The sequence below is a fragment of the Silurus meridionalis genome, chromosome 5 (assembly GCF_014805685.1).
Source record: "Silurus meridionalis isolate SWU-2019-XX chromosome 5, ASM1480568v1, whole genome shotgun sequence".
NCBI lineage: Eukaryota > Metazoa > Chordata > Actinopteri > Siluriformes > Siluridae > Silurus > Silurus meridionalis.
In genome coordinates, this window is record NC_060888.1 from 10,620,214 (window position 1) to 10,642,633 (window position 22,420).

Here is a 22,420-nt window from a genome sequence, read left to right on the forward strand (position 1 = left end):
TAATTTCATTTTCTAATTTTACTTTTGTGTAAAAGTATTATGCATTAAATTTTATTATATTAAAATTCAGGTAAGGTATCTCACAAAAAGTAGTACATCCCTCACATTTCACCATTTAAGTATATTTCTTAGTGTCAATACTATAGAAATGGAACTTGGATATCGTTTAGGGTATATTTTTTTAATTTTGCTCATTTGTGAAGATATAAATTGAAGAATATTGAAGAATATTATAATACAACATCAAGAATATATAATGCATTTAATTTAGCATAATAATTAAATGATATGTATAAATTAAATATGCAAAGATTGAAAACAAGCATTTGAACGTAGTAAAGCCGGCCGCATTAAATCACATTGTAGTAACACTGTTGTAGTAGACAAATGCTATAAAAAGAGAATGAAACAGAAAAATGCAGCAAGCTAACAGGCTTGATTAAAAAAAAGAAAAAACATATGAATAGCTGTACAATGCATATTCATTTGCTGAAAATCACAACAGTGACTAAAAATGTGATAATTTAATGCTGCTGTTATTTGCTGCTTTGATATTTATTGTTTGTTTGCACTGGTTCATTTGAATCCATTACTATGTCGCGATTGCACAACCTGATGCTCGTGAGTTATACCAGAACAGATCTACTGCGACTGTCCCAGTTAGCAAACAGTTTACGCAATAGCACTAATTGGCAAACATGGCGTTTGTCCTAATGAGAACCGCTGCAAATACAGTGAAAGCACGACAGATGGCAGTAGTGTAGTAAATAAGATAACTACCCCGTACATCCGGTGGGTGGCAATAGTCATATTTATCTACAATGTAAACATGAAGCAGTAGAAGAAGAAGGATTGGGTTGTAAATCTACAGTGGGAAAACCCAAGATGTCTAAGGTATTTTTTATTATTATTATTATTTCAGCTGCGCAATGGTTTATAGATATTAACCACAAATGAATTTGTGATTTTCAAAGTTCAAATGTAGACTATAAAAAAGTATTGTGAAATTATTAAAACAGCGAATTTGCAATTTATAAAGAGTATTGTGCATCAGAGCCAACTTCTCAACATATCTCACCTTTCACTTGTTTACCACATTCAGCGCTTCCATTGTTTTAAATGCGCATTTCAGGTGGTGAAGGTTGTGGCAGTTCCTGTGGTGCTGGGATTTGCTTCTTTGCGAGTCTACAGCATGAGCGAGGATAAACCGGAAGTGCGGCTTTCACCTCAGCAGGTAGTCGATGGGAGAAAAACCTAAACTCTTTAAAATATAATTATATAATATATTACTCACTTACTCTTCAACACATTCAACACACACGCTTGATTCCTTCCTTTACTTATTCGTGAAAGTCAGGTTCATTAGAACCATGGTCCAAGTGGGATCTGGGGCGTCCCAGTGTTCGTATACGTCGAATGATGTGTATTTGGGAATTCTGACTATACTATACTATACTATAGTAAACTATACTAGGGCTAAAGGATTTTCTAATATAATCTAATTTAATATGCTCTGTTTTATTCAACAAAGAGTAAATCATTGTGTAGTATGACCAAAACTATATTAGATAGATTAAACATAAAATGTTATTTTCTGCAGGCCAGACCTACATGTTATGATGAAATTAGGCGATGTGTGAATTGAGATAAATTATTATTATTTTTTTTTAAATAACTACAATCACAGTAGTATATTGCATCAAGGATGGGCTCTGAGCCCTTTCCTTTTTGCAGTGGGGATGGACAGGTTGACGGACGAGGTCAGACAGGAGTCTTCATGGACTATGATGTTTGCAGATGATATTGTGATTTGTGTTGAGGGTAGGGGAGCTGGTGGAGAAGAGCCAGGAGAGGTGGAGGCATGCGCTGGAGAGAAGGGGAATGAAAGTCAGTAGGAGTAAGACAGAGTACATGTATGTGAATGAGAGGGAGGACAGTGGAGTGGTGCAGTTACAGGGAGAGAAGGTGGAGGAGTTTATGTACCTGGGATGAACAGCACAAAGTAAAGTGTATCTGCAAGAGTGAAAGGGAAAGTTTATAGGACTGTTGTAAGACCTGCGATGTTGTATGGTTTAGAGACAGTGGCATTGACTAAAAGACAGGAGGTGGAGTTGGAGGTAGCAGAGTTGAAGATGCAGAGATTTTCATTGGGAGTGTCGAGGATAAACAGGATTGGAAACAAGTTAATTAGAGTGATGGAGCATGTAGGACGTTTTGGAGACAAGGTAAGGAAGGCGAGATTGAGATGGTTTGGAAATGTGCAGTGGAGGGGCATGGGGTATATCGGTAGGAGAATGCTGAGGATGGAGCCACCAGAAAGAGGGAAAAGAGGAAGGCCAAGGAGGAGGTTTATGCATGTGGTGAAGGAAGACATGCAGGTAGTTGATTTGAAAGAGGCAGATGTAGAGGACAGAGTATAATGGAGACAGATGATCTGCTGTGGCGACCCCTAATGGGGGTAGCCGAAAGATGATGGTATTGTATAATTTGTAAAATGGTGAGCCTTGTAAGCATGTAATAATTTTTCTGACAACATAATGCACCTACAAATAAGCCTGGTGAATACATTATGATAGTCTGTACCAAATCACACAAACGTAAGTATAGATTGCAGAAATACAAAAGCAAATCTGTGCCTTTACCACACTCAGTATTTAGGTAATTCAAAGTCACTGTAATAAATACACTGTGTGCACAATTATTAGGCAAGTTGTATTTTTGAGGATTGTGTTACTGTACATCTACAGTTCTCCTGGTCAAATCAAAATGTTAACAAACCCTCAAACCTGAACATTTAAGTAGTAAAAGTGAAGTTTTGGCTTTCTTAAGAGAATATCTACATGTACACCATTATAAGGCAACTATTAGTGTGCAGAATTATTACGCAACTAAATGAAAAACTAAGATTTTCCCATCTCACCTGTTTATTTTCACCTGTTAAAGTGAGAATAATAAACAAACTTACAATTTACAAATAAAAATTTCTGAAATTTCAAAAAGAAAACCTCAGTGACCAATATAGCCACCCTTCTTTTCTATAACAGTCACAAGCCTTCCATTCACTGAGTTAGTCAGTTTCTTGATCTGATCAAAATCAACTTTTTGTGTCGCCGCAACCACAGCCTTCCAGACACTGTTCAGAGAGGTGTACCTTCACTGTAAATTTCCTGCTTAAGAAGGGCCCAAAAGTTCTCAATAGGGGTTAAGTCAGGTAAAGAAGGGGTCCATGTCATTAGTTTTTCATCTTTAAGGCCTTTACTGGCCAGCCACGCAGTGGAGTACTTTGATGCATGTGATGGAGCGTTGTCTTGCATAAAAATAAAAGTCTTCTTGAAAGATGCACCACCTTCCTGTACCACTGCTTGAAGAAAGTGTCTTCTAAAAATTGGCAGTAGGTCTGAGAGTTGATTTTGAGTCCATTTTCAACCCGAAAAGGTCCAACTAGCTCATCTTTAATAATACCTGCCCATACCAGTACCCCACCAGTTGTGGAATATGGCAGCACTGGAGGATAATGTGTTCCTGGTAGCTTCATGTTTGATTCTTCTCAAGTCTTTGGCGGTTAATTTGCCTTTTCTTCTCGACATGTTTCTCTGTTGACTATTTGCTACAAAATGTTTAATGATTCTGTGATCACGCCCCGATATCTTAGATATTTCAAGCGTGCTGCATCCCTGTGAAAGGCTTTTTAAAATTTTTGACTTTTCAGAGTCAGTTAGATCTCTTTTTTAGCCCATTTTTCCTGAGGAGAAGAATCTGCCTAATAATTATGCACACCTTGCATAATTGATCTCCTTAGGCCACACCCTCCCTCGTTACACAAATACACATCACCTGATATGCATTAAATACAATAAGCATTCAAGTTTATACAGCTTGGACTTGGAAATTATGGATAAAATGATGTGGTCAAAATAATCACTTGCCTAATAATTGTGCACACAGTGTATATGACATGTAAACATGTGGATTGCACTTCTTAAACACTTTTTCTTTTCTTTTTTTAAACTCAGCTGTTTCTGACTCTCTGTTAGCATTTCTTGTGTTACTCTGGTATGGCGACCTGATTAAAATATGTGTGGAAGGGCATGCTGTACTGCTTATACAGTGCATTAATCAAAGCCGTGAACCCAGGCTTGGTCAACATACTGAGCAGCATCATATCTTTTGCGTTACTGCTTGAGTCATTTACATGTGCCATATTTAAGTACATTCATATGGAGTTATAATTTTAAAAATGTCTGTCAGTGATCCCTGTCGGGTGCTATTTGGCTTACTTGACACACTGGTGTTTGGGTTTTAAGCTTTGCAACTATCGTACATGAATATGTAGTGTTTAAGTGCTGAATCAGGTTAGTAGTGTTGCTACCTTTGCAAGGCAGGTTTTGCACAAAACCTGATGCTGTGCAGCAGGATCTTTTTTATTTTTTGTTTTTTTTTTATTTTTAAAAAGACAAAATAGTCCAACACAACGTACTGTTTCTCTTTGACAGTAAAGTTGCCACAGTGTCAGGTTCTGTCAAGCCTGAGGTCATTGTACAACTTATCAAGGTAATAAACGTAATCGCTTAGCCCTATACTATACACCAGGGCTCACCAACCTTTTTGACACCTAGAGCTACTTCTTGGGTACCGACTAATGTGAAGGGCTACCAGTTTGTTACACTACTGAAATAACACATTTGCTCAATTTACCTTTAATTATATGTTATTATTAATAATTAATGATATTCATCTATGTCAGGGGTGTCAAACTCAATTGCACAGTGGGCCAAAACTCAAAGCAAACTTTAGGTTGCAGGCCGAACAGGATAAACATTTATTGAACACACGAAAACAATGTTTTTTTTTTTTTTTTTTCATAAATATGAATAAAAACAGACAGGAATATTATTCCAGAATAAATAAACTCAAATTTAAATAACTTTAAATATTTTGCTCTCTTTAAAAATATATTATGGCGACTCATGTTCCCACGGGCACCATGTAGGTGACCCCTGCTATACACTATATTACGTTTTTTATATTAATGTGATGCACATTATTTAGTATATTGAATGAGTGGAACAGGAATGAAAGCTCTATTAGCTCCCCCAAATTAATATATGGTACTTGTTTACCCAAAGTTTATTTTTTCTCCCCCTGTAATATTTTCCTGACTACAAAATGTACAAGAGAAATTGAACAGGAGTATACAACAAATTTGTTGTAATTGTTGACAATTTGGCATTAATGTGCAGAAAAGAAGTTAACGACAGGACTAGTCTTTAAATGTATGCCTCTCCAGATCACAGTCCAATTAAAGCATAGGGTTTGGGGCAACTGGATGGAAGTTGTTCAGCACTGTTGCAGCACTCTGCTTTGGTACTGGCACATTAGTGGAAATTTTAAACATGGGCCAACTGCTTGAGCTAACAATAGATGTAATATACAGCGGGGAAAATAAGTATTTGACACATCAGCATTTTTATCGGTAATGGGATTTCTAAGTGGGCTATTGACACAATTTCCACCAGATGTAGCCATTAAGCCAAATATTGAATTCATAAAAAGAAATCAGAACATTTAAGTATTTAGTATTAAGTTGAGTCATAATAAATAAAGTGAAATGACAGGGAATAAGTATTGAACACACTTTATTTAATACTTTGTAGAAAAGCCTACAGCTTCTAGATGCCACTTGTATGGAGAGACCAGTCGTCTGCATTGATCAGGAGTGATTCTGGCCCATTCTTCCACACAAATGGTCTTTAAATCTTGAAGGTTCCTTGGGCCTCTTTTATGAACTTTGATCTTCAGTTCTCTCCATAGATTTTCTATGGGATTTAGGTCAGGTGATTGACTGGGCCATTCAAGCAACTTGATTTTCTTTCTTTGAAACCACTTTATTGTTTCCTTGGCCTTGTGTTTGGGATTATTGTCTTGCTGAAATGTCCACCCTCTTTTCATTTTTAGCTTTCTGGTAGATGGCAGCAGATTTTTATCCAGAATGTCCCGGTACATTTCTCCATTCATCCTGCCTTCAATAATATGAAGTCTGCCAGTACCCCTTGCTGAAAAGCAGCCCCAAACCATGATGCTTCCACCCCCAAACTTAACTGTTGGTATGGTGTTCTTGGGGTGGTGGGCAGTGCCATTTCTTCTCCAAACATGGTGTGTAGAATGACTGCCAAAAAGTTACATTTTGCTTTCATCTGACCATACTATAGTCTCCCAATAATCCACATGCTTCTCCAAATGCTCTTTCGCAAACTTTAACCGAGCCTCAACATGCTTTTTGTTCATCAATGGAGTCTTGCGTGGTGAGCGTGCATGGATGCCATGGCGGTTCAGTGCATTGCTTATAGTTTTCTTTGAAACAACAGTACCTGCTGATGCAAGGTCTTCCTAAAGTTCTGCCCGAGTGGTTCTTGGCTCTTGGCGAACTCTCCTGATTATTCTTTGGACTCCTCGGACAGGGATCTTACGTGGAGCACCTGATCGTGGCCGGTTTATTGTGAACTGATGCTCTTTCCATTTCCGGATAATAGCCCCTACAGTGCTCACAGGATCATTCAGCATTCTAGAAATGTGCCTATTCCATTCCCATCAAAATGCTTTTCAACGATAAGATTACAAAGATTTATTTGCTTTTACCCATCATGAAGTCTTTCTTGTGTGCCTCCTGGGTAATGAGAAGCCTTTATAGGCCATCAATTAGGACTAAGGCAGCTGATATCAATTAGTACTGATAGAGGGCAGGGTTTCTCTCAATACTGACAGATTTCAGGTGATCTCCTGGCTTTCTATGCCATTTTGCACCTTGTTATATTCATGTGTTCAATACTTATTCCCTGTGTCATTTCACTTTATTTATTATGACTCAACTTGTATACTTAAATGTTCTGATTTCTTTGTATGAATTCAATATTTGGCTTGATGGCTATATCTGGTGGAAATTGTGTGTCAATAGCCCACTTAGAAAGACTGATAAAAATGCTGATGTGCCAAATACTTATTTTCCCCGCTGTATATGTGAAAACCCTGGCTGACTGCACTGCACATATTTCAAGCACCAGCAGAGCCAGCAGCCTGGGTCCATCTCTGGTGGAGAAGGGGACCTGGAAGTCATCAGGTGGGAGTTTAGGTTTAGTCGAGGCTGTTGCTTTTTTTTTTTTTTTCTGGTGAAAACTAGCTTAGATGTTTACTCCAGGAGATGCTGTCAATGGTTGAGGACGAGGAACTGTGGTTTGCTTGTTTTCTCTGAGAACTTGGATGCCTTATCACATGTGTAGAGGGTCAGAGGTGTTAAAATGTGCTATGAACAGACATTGATACCATCTACAACTAATTAAAAATAAGTACAACTTAACACATACGTAGCTATGATGGAGATACAGATCTAGTCCTTATTGTTAATCGTCTATATGCTTAAATTGTAAATATATGGTTGACTCTGACAGTATTGGTGTGGCACAGCCAAGTCAAGACTTTTGTCTTTAAGATGAAATAGAACTTAGAACATGCCACCTATTTTATGTAATCAAAAAATATTTTTAATGGGAATTGACAGGTGGTATATGCGACAAAGTTTGCACCGTTTGTGTATGCTGCAGTCAAATCATGAATTTAATAAATGTATTTTTGCTTTTCTTTTTACCCCTCAGCTCTCGATTTACTCAACCATGCCACAGGAGAGGCTTCACTATCTGGAAGAACAGCAAGGAGTTTTGCAGAGTAGTTTTGGTAAAGTCAGAGGAGGTCTACAGTCCTATGTGCACAAAATTAAAGTATGAATCCTATTTTGTTTTGATCATAAAATACAGTGGTTCATTACACCAGTTCTGAAGTTTCAGAGCCAAGCCTAATGTGGAAATTTTCCAGTGTATTGATTTAAAACACTAGTGAATTGGGTGAATATCTAAAACAAGAAATGGGGAACTGGAATATATCAAAGAAGGTAAATTTGGTGAAAAACCCCAATTCCAAAAAAGTTGGGACACTGTGTAATATGTAAACGAATAATTAAAATGTATATTTTTATGGCACTGTGTGTCTCAAATGTTAGGACAGGTCCATGTAGCATCCCTTGTGCAGCTGGGAACAGAGAACAACAGTTGTAGGAGTTTTGGGAGAGGATTTTATCCCATTTGTGTCTCATACAGAATTTAGCTCCTCAACAGTCCTTTATGTTTGTCCTGTGAATTTTTTTTTTCATGATGTGTCAAATGTTTTCAGTTGGTGAAACTCTGGTCTCCTGGCAGGCCAGTGCAGCACCTCGACTATGAAGCCATGCAGTGTAGCATTGTCTTGCTAAAGTATTGTGGGTTGTGAACTGAGCACTGATAGGAACTCAGATAGTCCCTCTCCTCTTTAGTCCAGAGGCGTAAAGGAGTAAAAATGTACATTTATCTGACTAAACATTTTTTTTCCGCTTTCTATTTTAAAAGAGCTTTGGTCCTGAGAAGGAATTGTTGTCATTTTTTTTTTTTTTTTGCATAATATTTAATTCAATTTCAAATAATTTGTATTATTTGTATAGCGCTTTCAACAATGGACAGGAAAAAACTCCCTGAGATGTCATAAGGAAGAAACCTTGAGAGGGAACCCATCCTCATCTGGGTGGCACCAAATGTCCATTTATTACAGTTAAAAGATGTTCAGGTGTGAATAAATGATTAAATGCATTCTTGTATTCCAGAGTCAGTGTAGCAGACTGTTGAGATGAAGTACAGTCCAAATCCATCCTCAAAGCTCCTGTGTTACTTTGTAATGTCAAGGATCCCCAGGCTGTAGATGTAGATCCCCAGGCTGTAGATGTAAATCCCCAGCTGCACAGAGCTTAATAATAGAGCTTTAGTCTGCATTTGTTGTTGACACAGTTGACTGTGTTCACAGTCCATGATTTCTGGACGGTTTTCTAAGCCCTAGCATTGATCATGCCTGTTTTTAATGCAGTGTCACCTGAGGGCCTAAAGACCATGAGCATCAAATATTGATTTGTCCTTGTCGTTCCATTACCTCTTTTTCTAAAGATTCACAAAATCTGTGGATTACATTATGCACTGTAGATAATAAAATTGTCAAAATCTTTGCAGTTTTATGTTGAGGAATATTATTCTGATATTGTTTCACAGTTTGTAGACAGTTTTTGTAGACATTGGTGAACCATTTTTACTTCTGAAGTACTCTCTAAGGTCCTCTGTAAGATATTGGTTTTTATACCCAATAAAATACCTGTTGTTAATTAACTTAGTGCAAAATGTTCATACAGCTGTTTCTTTTACTAACACGTATTTGTTTAGTCTTTTGTTGCCCATCCCAACTTTTATGAGACATGCTGCAGCCATCAAATTCAGGATTATCTTATTTATTTATTTAAAATTGAACATTTCCTCATTTTAACATTTGTCTTCTATAGTTTATTGTAAACAAAAATTTTAAATGTATATTTGAGTTTTGCAAATTATTGTATTCTGTTTTTATTTATAAATTACACACTGTCTCAACTTATTTAGAATTTATTATTGCATTTATGCAGTTACATGTAAACTGGATTTCTACATGGGGGGGGGGGGGAAATAATTATTTGATTCCCTGTTGATTTTGTAAATGATAAATTATTTTTATTATTATTATATTTATTTAATTATTTAAATTTGGAGTGAAATAAGTATTTGATCCCCTACCAAACAGTGAGAATTTTGACTCCCACCCACCCAAATTAGTCCTGTCCCTTTAAGAAAGAACTCCTAATATCAACTCCTTATGTGTATAAAAGACACCCATCACAGAAGCAATATCTTCCATTCAAACCTTTCCACCCCCATGGGTAAAACCAAATAGAATGTCAGGGACAAGATTGTGGACCTTCACAAGGCTGAAATGGGCTGCAAGAAGCTTTGATCATTCAAAAATGGAAGGAATACAAGATAAGTCAATCACCCTCACTCTGGCGCTCCACAAAAAATCTCACCTCATGGGGTAAAGATGATTCTGAGAAAGGTGAGGGATCAGCCAAGAATTACATTGGAGGAGCTTGTTAATGATCTCAAGGGAGCTGGGACCACAGTCACCAAGAAAACCATTGGTAACAGACCAAGGTCCTTCTGCTCAAGAATGCACATTAACAGGTCCGTCTGAGGTTTGCTAATCTTCATCTTCTTCTTCTTCTTCTTTCGGCTGCTCCCATTAGGGGTCGCCACAGCGGATCATCCGTCTCCATACTACCCTGTCCTCTACATCTGCCTCTTTCACACCAACTACCTGCATGTCTTCCCTCACCGCATCTATTAACTTCCTCCTTGGCCTTCCTCTTTTCCTCCTACCTGGTGGCTAAATCCTCAGCATTCTTCTACCAATATAATTCATGTCCCTCCTCTGCACATATCCAAACCATCTCAATCTCGCCTCCCTCACCTTATCACCAAAACATCCTACATGCGCTGTCCCTCTTAATAAACTCATTTCTAATCTTGTCCATCCTCGTCACTCCCAACGAAAACCTTAACATCTTCAGCTCTGCTACCTCCAGAGAGAAAGACTCTCTAATCCATACAACAAATCAGGTCTCACCACAGTCTTATAAACTTTCCCTTTCATTCTTGCCGATACCCTACTATCACCAATCATTCCTGTCACTCTTCTCCACCCACTCCACCCTGCCTGCTCTCTTTTCTTTACTTCTCTAACACACTCTCCATTACTTTGCACTGTTGACCCCAGGTACCTGAACTCCACCTCTTCTCCCTGCAACCGCACCACTCCACTGCCCTCCCTCTCATTCACACATGTACTCTGTCTTACTCCTACTGACTTTCATTCCCCTTCTCTCCAGTGCATATCTCCACCTCTCCAGGCTCTTCTCAACCTGCTCACTACTCTCACCACAAATCGCAATATCATCTGCAAACATCATAGTCCAGGGAGACTCCTGTCTGACCTCGCCCGTCAACCTGTCCATCACCACTGCAAACAGGAAAGGGCTCAGGGCCGATCCTTGATGTAGTCCAACCCTCAACCTGAACCAGTCTGTCGTTCCTACTGCACACTTCACTGCTGTCACATTGTCCTCATACATGTCCTGCACCATCTTCACATACTTCTCTGACACACCTGACTTCCTCATTCAATACCACAGCTCCTCTCTCGGCACCCTGTTGTATGCTTTCTCTAAATCCACAAATACACGATGCAATTCCTTCTGTCCTTCTCTATACTTCTCCATCAACATCCTCAAAGCAAATTAGGCATCTGTGGTGCTCTTTCTCGGCATGAAACCATACTGTTGCTCACAGATGTTCACCTCTTCTCTCAGCCTGGCTTCCACTACTCTTTCCTATAACTTTATGGTGTGACTGATCAACTTAATTCCCCTGTAGTTACTGCAGGTCTGCTCATCTCCCTTATGCTTAAAGATCGGTACCAGCACACTCCTTCTCCATTCCTCAGGCATCCTCCCACCTTCCAGAATCTTTTCCTTGGCTTTTGCCACATCCCTCTTTACCTGCTGCTGCATCTCCTTGTACTCCTGCCTACTTTTTTCATCACTCTGTCGATCACACTTCTGTTTTGCCAACCTCTTTCTCCTTATGCTCTCCTGCACTTCCTCATTCCACCACCACGTCTCCTTGTCTTCCTTTCTATTTCCAGATGTCACACCAAGTACTTTTCTAGCTGCCTCCCTCATCACTCCTGCAGTAGTTTCCCAATCATCCAGCACCTCTCCACCACCACCGAGCCCCTGTCCGACCTCTTCCCTGAACCTCACACTAAACTCTTCCTCCTTCAGTTTCCACCATCTTATTCTTCTTTCAGTCCTCACTCTCCTCCTCTTCTTCTTCGCCTCCAAAACCATCCTACAGACCACCATCCGATGCTGTCTAGCTACACTGTCCCCTGCCAACACCTTACAGTCTCCAATCTCCTTCAGGTTGCATCTCCTGCATAGAACATAGTCCACCTGTGTGCACCTTCCTCCACTCTTATACGACACCCTATGATCCTCCTTCTTCTTAAAATAAGTGTTCACCACTGCCATTTCCATCCTTTTAGCAAAATCTACCACCATCTGCCCTTCCACATTCCTCTCCTTAAGGCCATACCTACCCATCACCTCTGTTCCCTTCACCAACATGCCCATTAAAGTCTGCCCCAATCACCAATCGTTCTTTCCTAGGTACACCATCTACCACTTCATCTAATTCACTCCAGGATATTTCCTTTTCCTCCATCTTACAGCCAACTTGTGAAGCATAGGCACAGATGACATTTATCATCATCCCTTCAACTTCCAGCTTCATGTTTGAAACTCACTTCACCTCCACTACACTCTTACTGTACTCTTCCCTCAGAATCACCCATCACCATTTTTCTTTCCATCCACACCATGATAGAACAGTTTGAACCCACCTCCAATGTTCCTGGCCTTACTCCCTTTCCACTTGGTCTCCTGAACACACAACATATCTACTTTTCTCCTCTCCATCATATCAGCTATCTCTCTCCCTTTACCCGTCATAGTACCAACATTTTAAGTACCAACCCGAAACGCCACTCTCCTACACTGGTCCTGCCGTCTCAGTAGACGTCTTCCTCCTCTCCTTCTCCTCCTTCGGCCAACAGTAGCCCAATTTCCACCGGTACTCTGTCGGCTAACGATACCTGTGTCGGTCGTTGTTAACCCGGGCCTCGACCGATCCGGTATGAAATTCTCATTTGTGATCCGCATATTTTGCTAATGAACACCTACATTATTTAGTAAAGGCTTGGGAGAAGTTGATGTGGTCAGATGAGACCAAAATCGAGCTCTTTGGCATCAACTCCATTCGACATGTTTAGAGGGAGAGAAATGCAGAACATGACCACAAGAACACCATACCCACTGTCAAACATGGAGGAGGAAACATTCTGCTTTGGGGCTGTTTCTCTGCTAAAAGGTATAGGAAGACTTCACCAAATGAATGGGGCTATGCACTGTAGAATCTTGGGTGAGTCCTCCTGGCCTCAGCCAGAACACTGAAGAAGGGTCGTTCAGGTCTACAGTCTTGTTTCTGATGTCCTTTGACAGCTCTCTGGTCTTGCCCATGGTGGTGGAGAGGCTGGAATGGAAGAGATTGATTCTGTGACGTTGTCTTGTATACACATAACGAGTTGATATTAGGAGTACTTTCCTAAACGGACAGAACTAATTTTGGGTCTGTGGGAGTCAAAATTCTTGCTAATTTGTTACAGGATCAAATACTTGTTTCATTCGATTAAATATGAATTAATTTATAACCTTTATTAAATGTTTTTATTTATTTTTTTTTTTTACTAGAAAAATTCTAGACTATTTATTTGTAAGGGGGTAAACTCACAAAATCATTAGAGGATCAAATAATTATTTCTCTCACTGTGCATGGTTGTGTGTATGTGTATATAATACATATTACAGGTGCATCTCAATACATTAGAATATCATGAAAAAGTTTATTTTAGTAATTGAATACAAAAAATGTAACTTCTATATTATATGACACATTCCTTGTGTCAAGCCACTGCTGAACCAGAGACAACGTCAGAGGTGTCTTACCTGGGATAAGGACAAAAAGGACTGGACTGTTCAGTGGGCCAAAGTGGGCTCAGTGGGCCAAAGTCGTCTTTCAGATAAAAGGAAAGAATATTTTCCATTTCATTTGGAAATCAGGATCCCAGAGTCTGGAAGAAGAGGGGAGAGACACAGTCCAAGTTGCTTGAGGTCCACTTTAAAGTTTGCAATGTCAGTGGTGGTTTGGGGAGTCATCTGCTGGTGTTGGTCCATTGTGTTTTATAAAGTCCAAGGTCAGCACAGCCATCTACTAGGATGTTTTACAGCACTTCTTGCTTCCCTCTGCTGACCAGCTTTGTGGAGATGCTGATTTCATTTTTCCAGCAGGATTTGGCACTTTCCCACACTGCCAAAATCACAAAAACATTTGTTTAAATGACAATGGTGATGGTGTGCTTGACTGGCCAGCAAACTCGCCAAACCTGAACCCCATCGAGAATCTATGGGCTATTGTCAAGAGGAAAACGAGAAACAAGAGACCAAAAAATGAGCTGAAGGGCACTGTCAAAGAAACCTGGGCTTCCATAGCACCTCAGCAGTACCACAGACTGATCACCTCCATGTTTTTGTTGAATTACTAAAATAAATCAACTTTTTATTGATATTCAAATCTTTTTTTTGATGCACCTTTATGTATTTATACAAAAGTACACCGCTCACATTTCCATTTTACTATATCTTCTTAAGGGACAATACTATAGAAATGAAACTTTTGCTATATTTGAGTAGTCAATGTGCTGCTTGAATATTAGTATAGATTTACTTTCCTCTGAAAAACATTGTCAAAATACCTAGCAAAAACCTGAGTACACCCTTAGTGATAACAGCCATACATTGTTTAACCATGCAAATAGCCATGTCCTAGTCATGTTCATGTTTTTGTATGCTTGACATGACCATAAAAAATGTATGTATCTTATATAAGAGCAGTTATAATTTGTTTTTTTGAGTACAAATCTCTCATACTGAACACTGGATGTTCAACATGGCACCTCTTTTCAAAGAGCACTCTAAAGATTTGAGAATTAGAATTGTTGCTCTCCACAAAGATGGGGTTGGCTATAAGAAAATCGGTAACGCCCTGAAATTGAGTTACAGTACAGTGGCCAGGACTATACAGAGGTTTTCCAAAATGGGTTCCACTTGAAACAGGCCTCGCAAGGGTCAATCAAAAAGTTGAGTCCTTGTGCTGTGCGCCAGGTGCTAAAGCTGGCTATAAAAAACAGATGCATGAGTGCTGCCAGCATTGCTTTAGAGGTTACAAAAGTGGAAAGTCTGCTTGTCAGTGCTTAGACCATACACCGCACACTGCAACAAGTCGGTTTGCATGGCCGCCGTCCAAGAAGGAAGCCTTTTCTGAAGCTGTTTTGCAAATAGTTTGCTGAAGACAATCTGTACAAGAGCATAACTTAGTTTCATCAAACCACAGGACATGGTTCCAGTAAGATAAAATTGTTTGGTTTAGGCTGTGTCCAGCATGTGTGGCAACACCCTGGTGGGGAGTACCAAGAAAACTGTCTTGCCTACAGTCAAAAATTGTGGTGGCAGCATCATGGTCTGGGGCTGCATAAGTGCTGCTGGAACTGGGGAGCTTGGTTCATTGAAGGAAATATGGTTTTTAAAATGTACTGTGAAATTCTGAAGCAGAACATGTTCCCTTTTAGAAACTGGGCCAAATGACAGTTTTCCAACATAAATGAAAAAACAAAAATGACCTCAAACCCACCACCAAGACAACTGCCTTGCTGAGGGTGATGGGGTGGCCACGTATGTCTCAATACCTGAACCCTATTGAGCGCCTGTGGGCCATCCTCAAGCGGAAGGTGGAAAAGCGTCATGTGTCTAACATCCAGCAGCTCTGTGATATCATTATGGAGTGGAAGAGGATCCTAGCAGCAACTTGTGCCAGATAATAATAGTGCTTACACACAATATTTACACTTTGGACACAGTTCGGACTTAGGGTATGCTCATTTTTAGTTGCCGTTTATTTTGACAATAATGTTGAGTTGTGTTTTTTTTTAGGGGACAGTAAATCTGTACTTCTATACAAGCTATACAAGTAAATCCAATTTTTATTTCTATAGTATTGTCCCTTGAGAACATGTAATAAAATGGTTGCTGAAATGTGATGGGTGTATTCACTTTTATGAATGTTATTTATGTATTTTGTTATTGTTAATCACACTTGTAGTTAATTATAATGTGTACTTGCTGTGTGTGGGGTGGGGGTGTTATTGCAGTAAACCCTGGGTTACAGAATCGAGTGACGTTGTATGTGGTTTTGTGTTTGCTCAGAGCGCTTATGGGTCTGTTAAAGTTACAGCTGTAAATCTCTACCATGGTGGAGAAGGTAAGAAAAAAAAAAACTTTTTTTTTTCTGATTTTCCGAACAACCACACTAGGTTATTTTTTTTTTGTGCTGCTTCCTGCAATCATATATACACCGGGGCTGCTTCTTACTTTCAAATGCACTCTTAACTGCTGTGTACCTTTTTACACTTGCTGCATACAAAATATATTGATAGTTTATTTGTCTCTACTGTTACCAGCAACAGCACCACACATCATAGTCAACCATGTTGTCATGGTCAACACCTAATTATTGTGGTAACTAATATATTAACATTTATCGTTATCTATTAGCTAATCTTGTCTATAATCAAATATTTCTGTATCATTAAAAATAAAACTGACTCATAAGTTACGCTCCTTCTTGCTTGCTATCTTTCTTGCCATAGAAACCATTGATGAAAAAGTTGGGAACCCCAGGCTCAAACCATATTATTCATATTTTTCCCCACCACAATGCCTTTTTCACAGATGTGTACTACTTCATTAAGGACCCTTCCTCTGGATTTGGGCCTAGGATTTCTGTTATTGCAATGTCTGGTTTTGCTGGTGTGATTCTTGCAAGAAAAGGTGAATAAATATACTCACATTAAATACCACCATAATGGCTTCTTAAAGTTTTAGAAGCTTAGTTCTGAATAAATACATGAAACAAAATAAAATTAATAGGTATTTATTTTTATTTGCTTGCACATGGTGTTTGCTTAAAAAATAATGACAAGGTATTTTCATAAAAGTTAAGGTTTAAACCTTGTTTTCTTTTTGGGTTTAGGGTCCTACCTAAAGAGATTGGGACTGCCATTGAGTTTGGTGTCTGCCGGGTTTGCTGTGTGTTACCCTGTACAGACTATTGCCATGTTAAAGGTGAAATGCTATTAAAGTCTAGGTGCTGTTCAGCCATTATGGTTTTGCAATTAATACATCTAGATTCTGTTATATTTGACTCATTCCACTTATTTAGGTAAGTGGAAAGAAAATGTATTCAGCCTCAAAGTGGACAAGCTCAACTGTTGCATCATTGTGGAAACGGGACACATTGCCTGATAGTTCAAAGGTGATTACATACATAAAGATGTATACATTTTATACCTGTCTTGTTCAAATTGTTTAATAGTTTGTTTTGATGTATTCACCCACTCAAATATTTTCACAAAAGAAAACTTGTCATACAACCCACAAATAACCCAAATATGTTTCATGAGATATAACACAGCCATTAGGAAGGGCATTGCATGATATTTACATTTACATTAGTGGCATTTAAGGCCCTTGTCCAGAGTGACGTACAAAAGTGTTTTGAGTCTCTAGCAATGAATAAATCTGCACTGGTATGCTAGATTAAAATTTAAGATAAATAACCCTACAACTCTGTTGAAAGTTGTTGTTTTTTATATATATATATACAGGGAGTGCAGAATTATTAGGCAAGTTGTATTTTTGAGGATTAATTTTATTTGAGGATTTAATTTGAACAACAACCATGTTCTCAATGAACACAAAAAACTCATTAATATCAAAGCTGAATATTTTTGGAAGTAGTTTTTAGTTTTAGCTATTTTAGGGGGATATCTGTGTGTGCAGGTGACTATTACTGTGCATAATTATTAGGCAACTTAACAAAAAACAAATTCATACCCATTTCAATTATTTATTTTTACCAGTGAAACCAATATAACATCTCAACATTCACAAATATACATGTCTGACATTCAAAAACCAAACAAAAACAAATCAGTGACCAATATAGCCACCTTTCTTTGCAAGGACACTCAAAAGCCTGCCATCCATGGATTCTGTCAGTGTTTTGATCTGTTCACCATCAACATTGCGTGCAGCAGCAACCACAACCTCCCAGACACTGTTCAGAGAGGTGTACTGTTTTCCTCCTTGTAAATCGCACATTTGATGATGGACCACAGGTTCTCAATGGGGTTCAGATCAGGTGAACAAGGAGGCCATATCATTAGATTTTCTTCTTTTATACCCTTTCTTGCCAGCCACGCTGTGAGTACTTGGGCGTGTGTGATGGAGCATTGTCCTGCATGAAAATCATGTTTTTCTTGAAGGATGCAGACTTCTTCCTGTACCACTGCTTGAAGAAGGTGTCTTCCAGAAACTGGCAGTAGGACTGGGAGTTCAGCTTGACTCCATCCTCAACCCGAAAAGGCCCCACAAGCTCATCTTTGATGATACCAGCCCAAACCAGTACTCCACCTCCACCTTGCTGGCGTCTGAGTCGGACTGGAGCTCTCTGCCCTTTACCAATCCAGCCACGGGCCCATCCATCTGGCCCATCAAGACTCACTCTCATTTCATCAGTCCATAAAACCTTAGAAAAATCAGTCTTGAGATATTTCTTGGCCCAGTCTTGACGTTTCAGCTTGTGTGTCTTGTTCAGTGGTGGTCGACTTTCTGCCTTTCTTACCTTGGCCATGTCTCTGAGTATTGCACACCTTGTGCTTTTGGGCACTCAGTGATGTTGCAGCTCTGAAATATGGCCAAACTGGTGGCAAGTGGCATCTTGGCAGCTGCACGCTTGACTTTTCTCAGTTCACGGGCAGTTATTTTGCGCCTTGGTTTTCCACACGCTTCTTGCGACCCTGTCGACTATTTTGAATGAAACGCTTGATTGTTCGATGATCACGCTTCAGAAGCTTGGCTATTTTAAGACTGCTGCATCCCTCTGCAATATATCTCACTATTTTTGACTTTTCTGAGCCTGTCAAGTCCTTCTTTTGACCCATTTTGCCAAAGGAAAGGAAGTTGCCTAATAATTATGCACACCTGATATAGGGTGTTGATGTCATTAGACCACACCCCTTCTCATTACAGAGATGCACATCACCTAATATGCTTAATTGGTAGTAGGCTTTCCAGCCTATACAGCTTGGAGTAAGACAACATGCATAACGAGGATGATGTGGTCAAAATACTCATTTGCCTAATAATTCTGCACTCCCTGTATATATATATATATATATATATATATATATATATATATATATATATATAAGAAAGCAAAAGGTTAGAAAGGGCATCCAGCGTAAAAAACGTGCCAAATCAAATATGCTGATCACAAACCTGAATTTCATACAGGATCTCTCGAGGCCGGGTTTACCACCGACCACCAGAGATAATGTTAGCCAATAGGGTCCAATGGAAATTGGGCTACTGTTGGCCAAAGGAGGAAAAGGAGAGGGGGAAGAGGGTGGAGGTGGAGGTATGTGCCAACAAAGGGAATGAAAGTCAGTAGGATCAAGACCGAGCACATTTGTGTGAATGAGAGGGAGGGCAGTGAAGTGGAGTGGAGGGGTTGCATGGAGAAGAGGTGGTGAAGGTGTACGAGTTTATGTACCTGGATTTAACTGTGCAAAAGTAATGTGTTAGAGAAGTGAAGAAAAGAGTGCAGGCAGGGTGGAGTGGGTGAAAAAGAGAGGTAGGAGTGATTTGTGATAGAAGGGTATCTGCAAGAGTGAAAGGGAAAGTTTATAGGACTTTGGTGTGACCTGCTATGTTGTAAAGTTTAGAGACAGTGGCATTGACTAAAAGACAGTAGGCGGAGTTGGAGGTGACATTGGAGTTAAAGATGCAGAGATTTTCACTGGGAGTGATGAGGATGGACAGGATTAGAAACGAGTTTATTAAAGGGACCGTGCATGTAGGATGTTTTAAAGATAAGGTGAGGGAAGAGTGATTGAGATGGTTTTAACATGTGCAGAAGAGAGACATGGGTTATATTGGTAGAAGAATACTGAGAATGGAGCTGCTATGGAGGAGAAAAAAGAAAAGGCCAAGAAGGAGGTTTATGAATATGGTGAAGGAAGACATGCAGGTCGTTGGTTTGAAATAGGAAGATGTAGAGGACAGGGTATTATGGAGACAGATGATCCACTGTGGTGACCCCTAATGGGAGCAGCCGAAGGAAGATGATGTTTTATTGAGATTGTCAGTAAACTGTCTGGTTCCCTAAAGTATACTTTTTTTAACCATTTGCTGTATTTTTTTCAACTAAGACAGCACCATCATCTGAAGCCATGGAAAATACTCTGGATATCCCAGTCAGTGATTTGGCTCAAGCTATAGGAACAAATGAACTCTTCCATGAGGTCCCTGCTCCATCTAAGTCAAGTTTAAGCCACTTGCCTGATAATCATTACCTGGTCCAGGCCCCATTACCTGTTCCACACAGCAGTAGTCCTTTTGCTGATGAGGAACTTTTGGTGGTAACTGCTGAGGGCAAACCCTCCTCAGCATCATCGCTTACTGCTGAGAGCCAACCAGAGATTCCATCTTTGCAGTTCTCAGGAGAGCCCCAAACTCCCACAGGTAAATAATCATTACAACTTAAAGCCTAAATCTAATTTTAAGCCTGGTTTATGACATAATAATATTGATTTTGTCATTTATTGTGTGCCCTTATAAATTTTACATTTTAGCTCTATTCACATCATCAAAATCTCAAGTTTGGATTATTTAAAATCACACACACGTAGCACACACATCTGTTTTTGTTAATCAGTGAAAATGTATTTAACAGAGAGGAAAAGCAATTCTTCATACATTAAAAAGCATATAATAAAGATGCCCTTTCACAGATTTTCAATTCATTTTAATTCATTTAAATACATTTTTATTTGTATAGCGCTTTTAACAGCAGCTTTACACGGTAATAAAATATAACAGAAAAACATAAATAAAAGACTGTTTGTTCCTTATAATTAATTGTACGTTGGTCCCTAATGAGCAAGTCAGAGGTGAGTCCCTGAGATGGCTTGAGTAAGAAACCTTTAGAGGAACCAGACTCGAAAGGGAACCCATCTTCTGGGTGGCACAGAATGTCAATTTTTTACAGTTTATTATTGTTAAGGTGTGCAGTGCTAGGCAATTACATGTAACCTGTTTTCCTGAGCCCTTGTAGCAGACTGCTGATATTAATTACAGTATAAATCCATCCTCAAAGTTTTTGTGTTGCTCAGTAATTTAATTGATCTTTAGGCTGTTGATGTGGAAACATCCCCAGCTGCACAGACTGGTCTTCAATTGAAAAGAACGGTGTCCAGAGGCAGGGTGTCAGGATAAATCAGGCAGATAAAAGATAAAAGTTTTTTAGATAAAAGTTAAAGACGCTGTACAGAGAGAGAGAGAGAGAGAGAGAGAGAGCGAGAGAGAGAAGAGGGATGACAGGAAAAGGGTAATATAAATTATGAAGTATCCATATTCTTATTCTTATATAAATGTTAATGATACTGTACAGTGTCATTATGGTACAGTTAAAGACGCGCTATGGCAGCATATCTAAAAGAAAGAGCCAGAAGATAACACGGACATGCAGGATATATGGGATGAGAGCCCACGTGAGTGAACGTGTGAGAATGGGGGAGGATGACAAATATAAAATTGCCTACACCTTTTGAACAAAGTAGACATGGTGACTCATTCAGTGCTTTATACATCATTAGTATTTTACTTTTGGGAGCCAATTTAATAATTTAATATTTTCCTGAAATTTCGGATCGGGCATTGTCCTTATTACACAAACCCTTAATGTTAAAGTTTAATGTATAATTATTAATTGTTTCATTATAATTATTATTTAATTTAATTGAATCCTTATGATTGTTACAATTCTCTTTTGTCAGTTTTCCCAGAGAAGCAAGCACATGTAGCAGATCTCAACCTAAAGGACTTTGGACAGTCTAACCCAGAAGATGCTGACCTTTACAGCACACGCAGCTGAACAAAGCATGAGCAAAGAACAGAACATTGATTCATCCATTTATTTACTCTACTTATATCTGCTTTGTGTAATTTACCAAAGTTGATTCTAGTGATGAACATAGTAATCAGTGATACTGATTTTTTTGTGTTTCATGTGCAGTTCACATGCACCAGTAAACCAAATATTAACCAGATATAAGTATTGAAATAACAGTAAGTTATTAAATAATAAAATTTTTTGTTATTGATTGATGTACAAATATATTTTAGTTTGTATGCTTTATCCTCTAATTATAGACCTTTTGCTTACCGTCCCTTAATGATTCACTTTTGTGGACATTTAAACAGTGACAGTTTTTCCAAAGAGGAACATGGCACAGGGCCCATGATATACTGTATTGAGGATATTGGAACATCATGGCCACTAACTGTGATTTTGTGCTTTGATAATTGGCGATTTTGGTTTGAGATGAATAGGAGATGATTTATAAGAATTTCACAAAAGTGTGTACACCTCTCACGTTTCAGCAACCATTTTAGTATAACTCCTAAAGAGACAATATTATTAAAATTAAACTTGGATATATTTGAGTAGTCAATGTGCAGATGGTATAGCAGTGCATATTTGCCATCCTCTGAATAATAACTCATTATTGTCAAAATAGCTAGCAACAGAATTAAAAACACCCTAAGTGATAACAGCTGTACCTCACTTCTTTTTCTTTCGGCTTCTCCCATTAAGGGGCACCACAGCGGATCATCCCTCTCCATACCCCTCTGTTC

General features: G+C 38.9%; 1 protein-coding gene across 3 annotated transcripts; it reads left to right on the plus strand.

The window, feature by feature from the left end:
• Window positions 1-760: 760 nt before the first annotated feature.
• LOC124386379 (MICOS complex subunit MIC27-like) lies at window positions 761-21,885 on the plus strand. 3 transcript variants are annotated; one of them, XM_046850190.1, is made up of 9 exons: window positions 761-894; window positions 1,133-1,243; window positions 7,647-7,769; window positions 15,866-15,920; window positions 16,391-16,489; window positions 16,692-16,783; window positions 16,881-16,973; window positions 19,933-20,245; window positions 21,559-21,885. In XM_046850190.1, exons 1-9 carry the CDS (start codon window positions 886-888, stop codon window positions 21,654-21,656), a joined length of 993 nt encoding a protein of 330 aa, XP_046706146.1. In that variant the 5' UTR covers window positions 761-885; the 3' UTR covers window positions 21,657-21,885. The 3 variants fall into 3 exon arrangements, with proteins under 3 accessions (XP_046706146.1, XP_046706147.1, XP_046706148.1); XM_046850191.1 differs by having other exon boundaries at window positions 1,133-1,234; XM_046850192.1 differs by lacking the exons at window positions 761-894; window positions 1,133-1,243; window positions 7,647-7,769 and having other exon boundaries at window positions 16,309-16,489.
• Window positions 21,886-22,420: the final 535 nt, after the last annotated feature.

Excerpts from the sequence above, each read along its gene's own strand:
- LOC124386379 (XM_046850190.1), top strand. Across the intron at positions 7,770-15,865 it reads CCTATGTGCACAAAATTAAA|AGCGCTTATGGGTCTGTTAA; the intron begins GTATGAATCCTA and ends GTGTTTGCTCAG. Across the intron at positions 16,974-19,932 it reads CATTGCCTGATAGTTCAAAG|ACAGCACCATCATCTGAAGC; the intron begins GTGATTACATAC and ends TTTTCAACTAAG.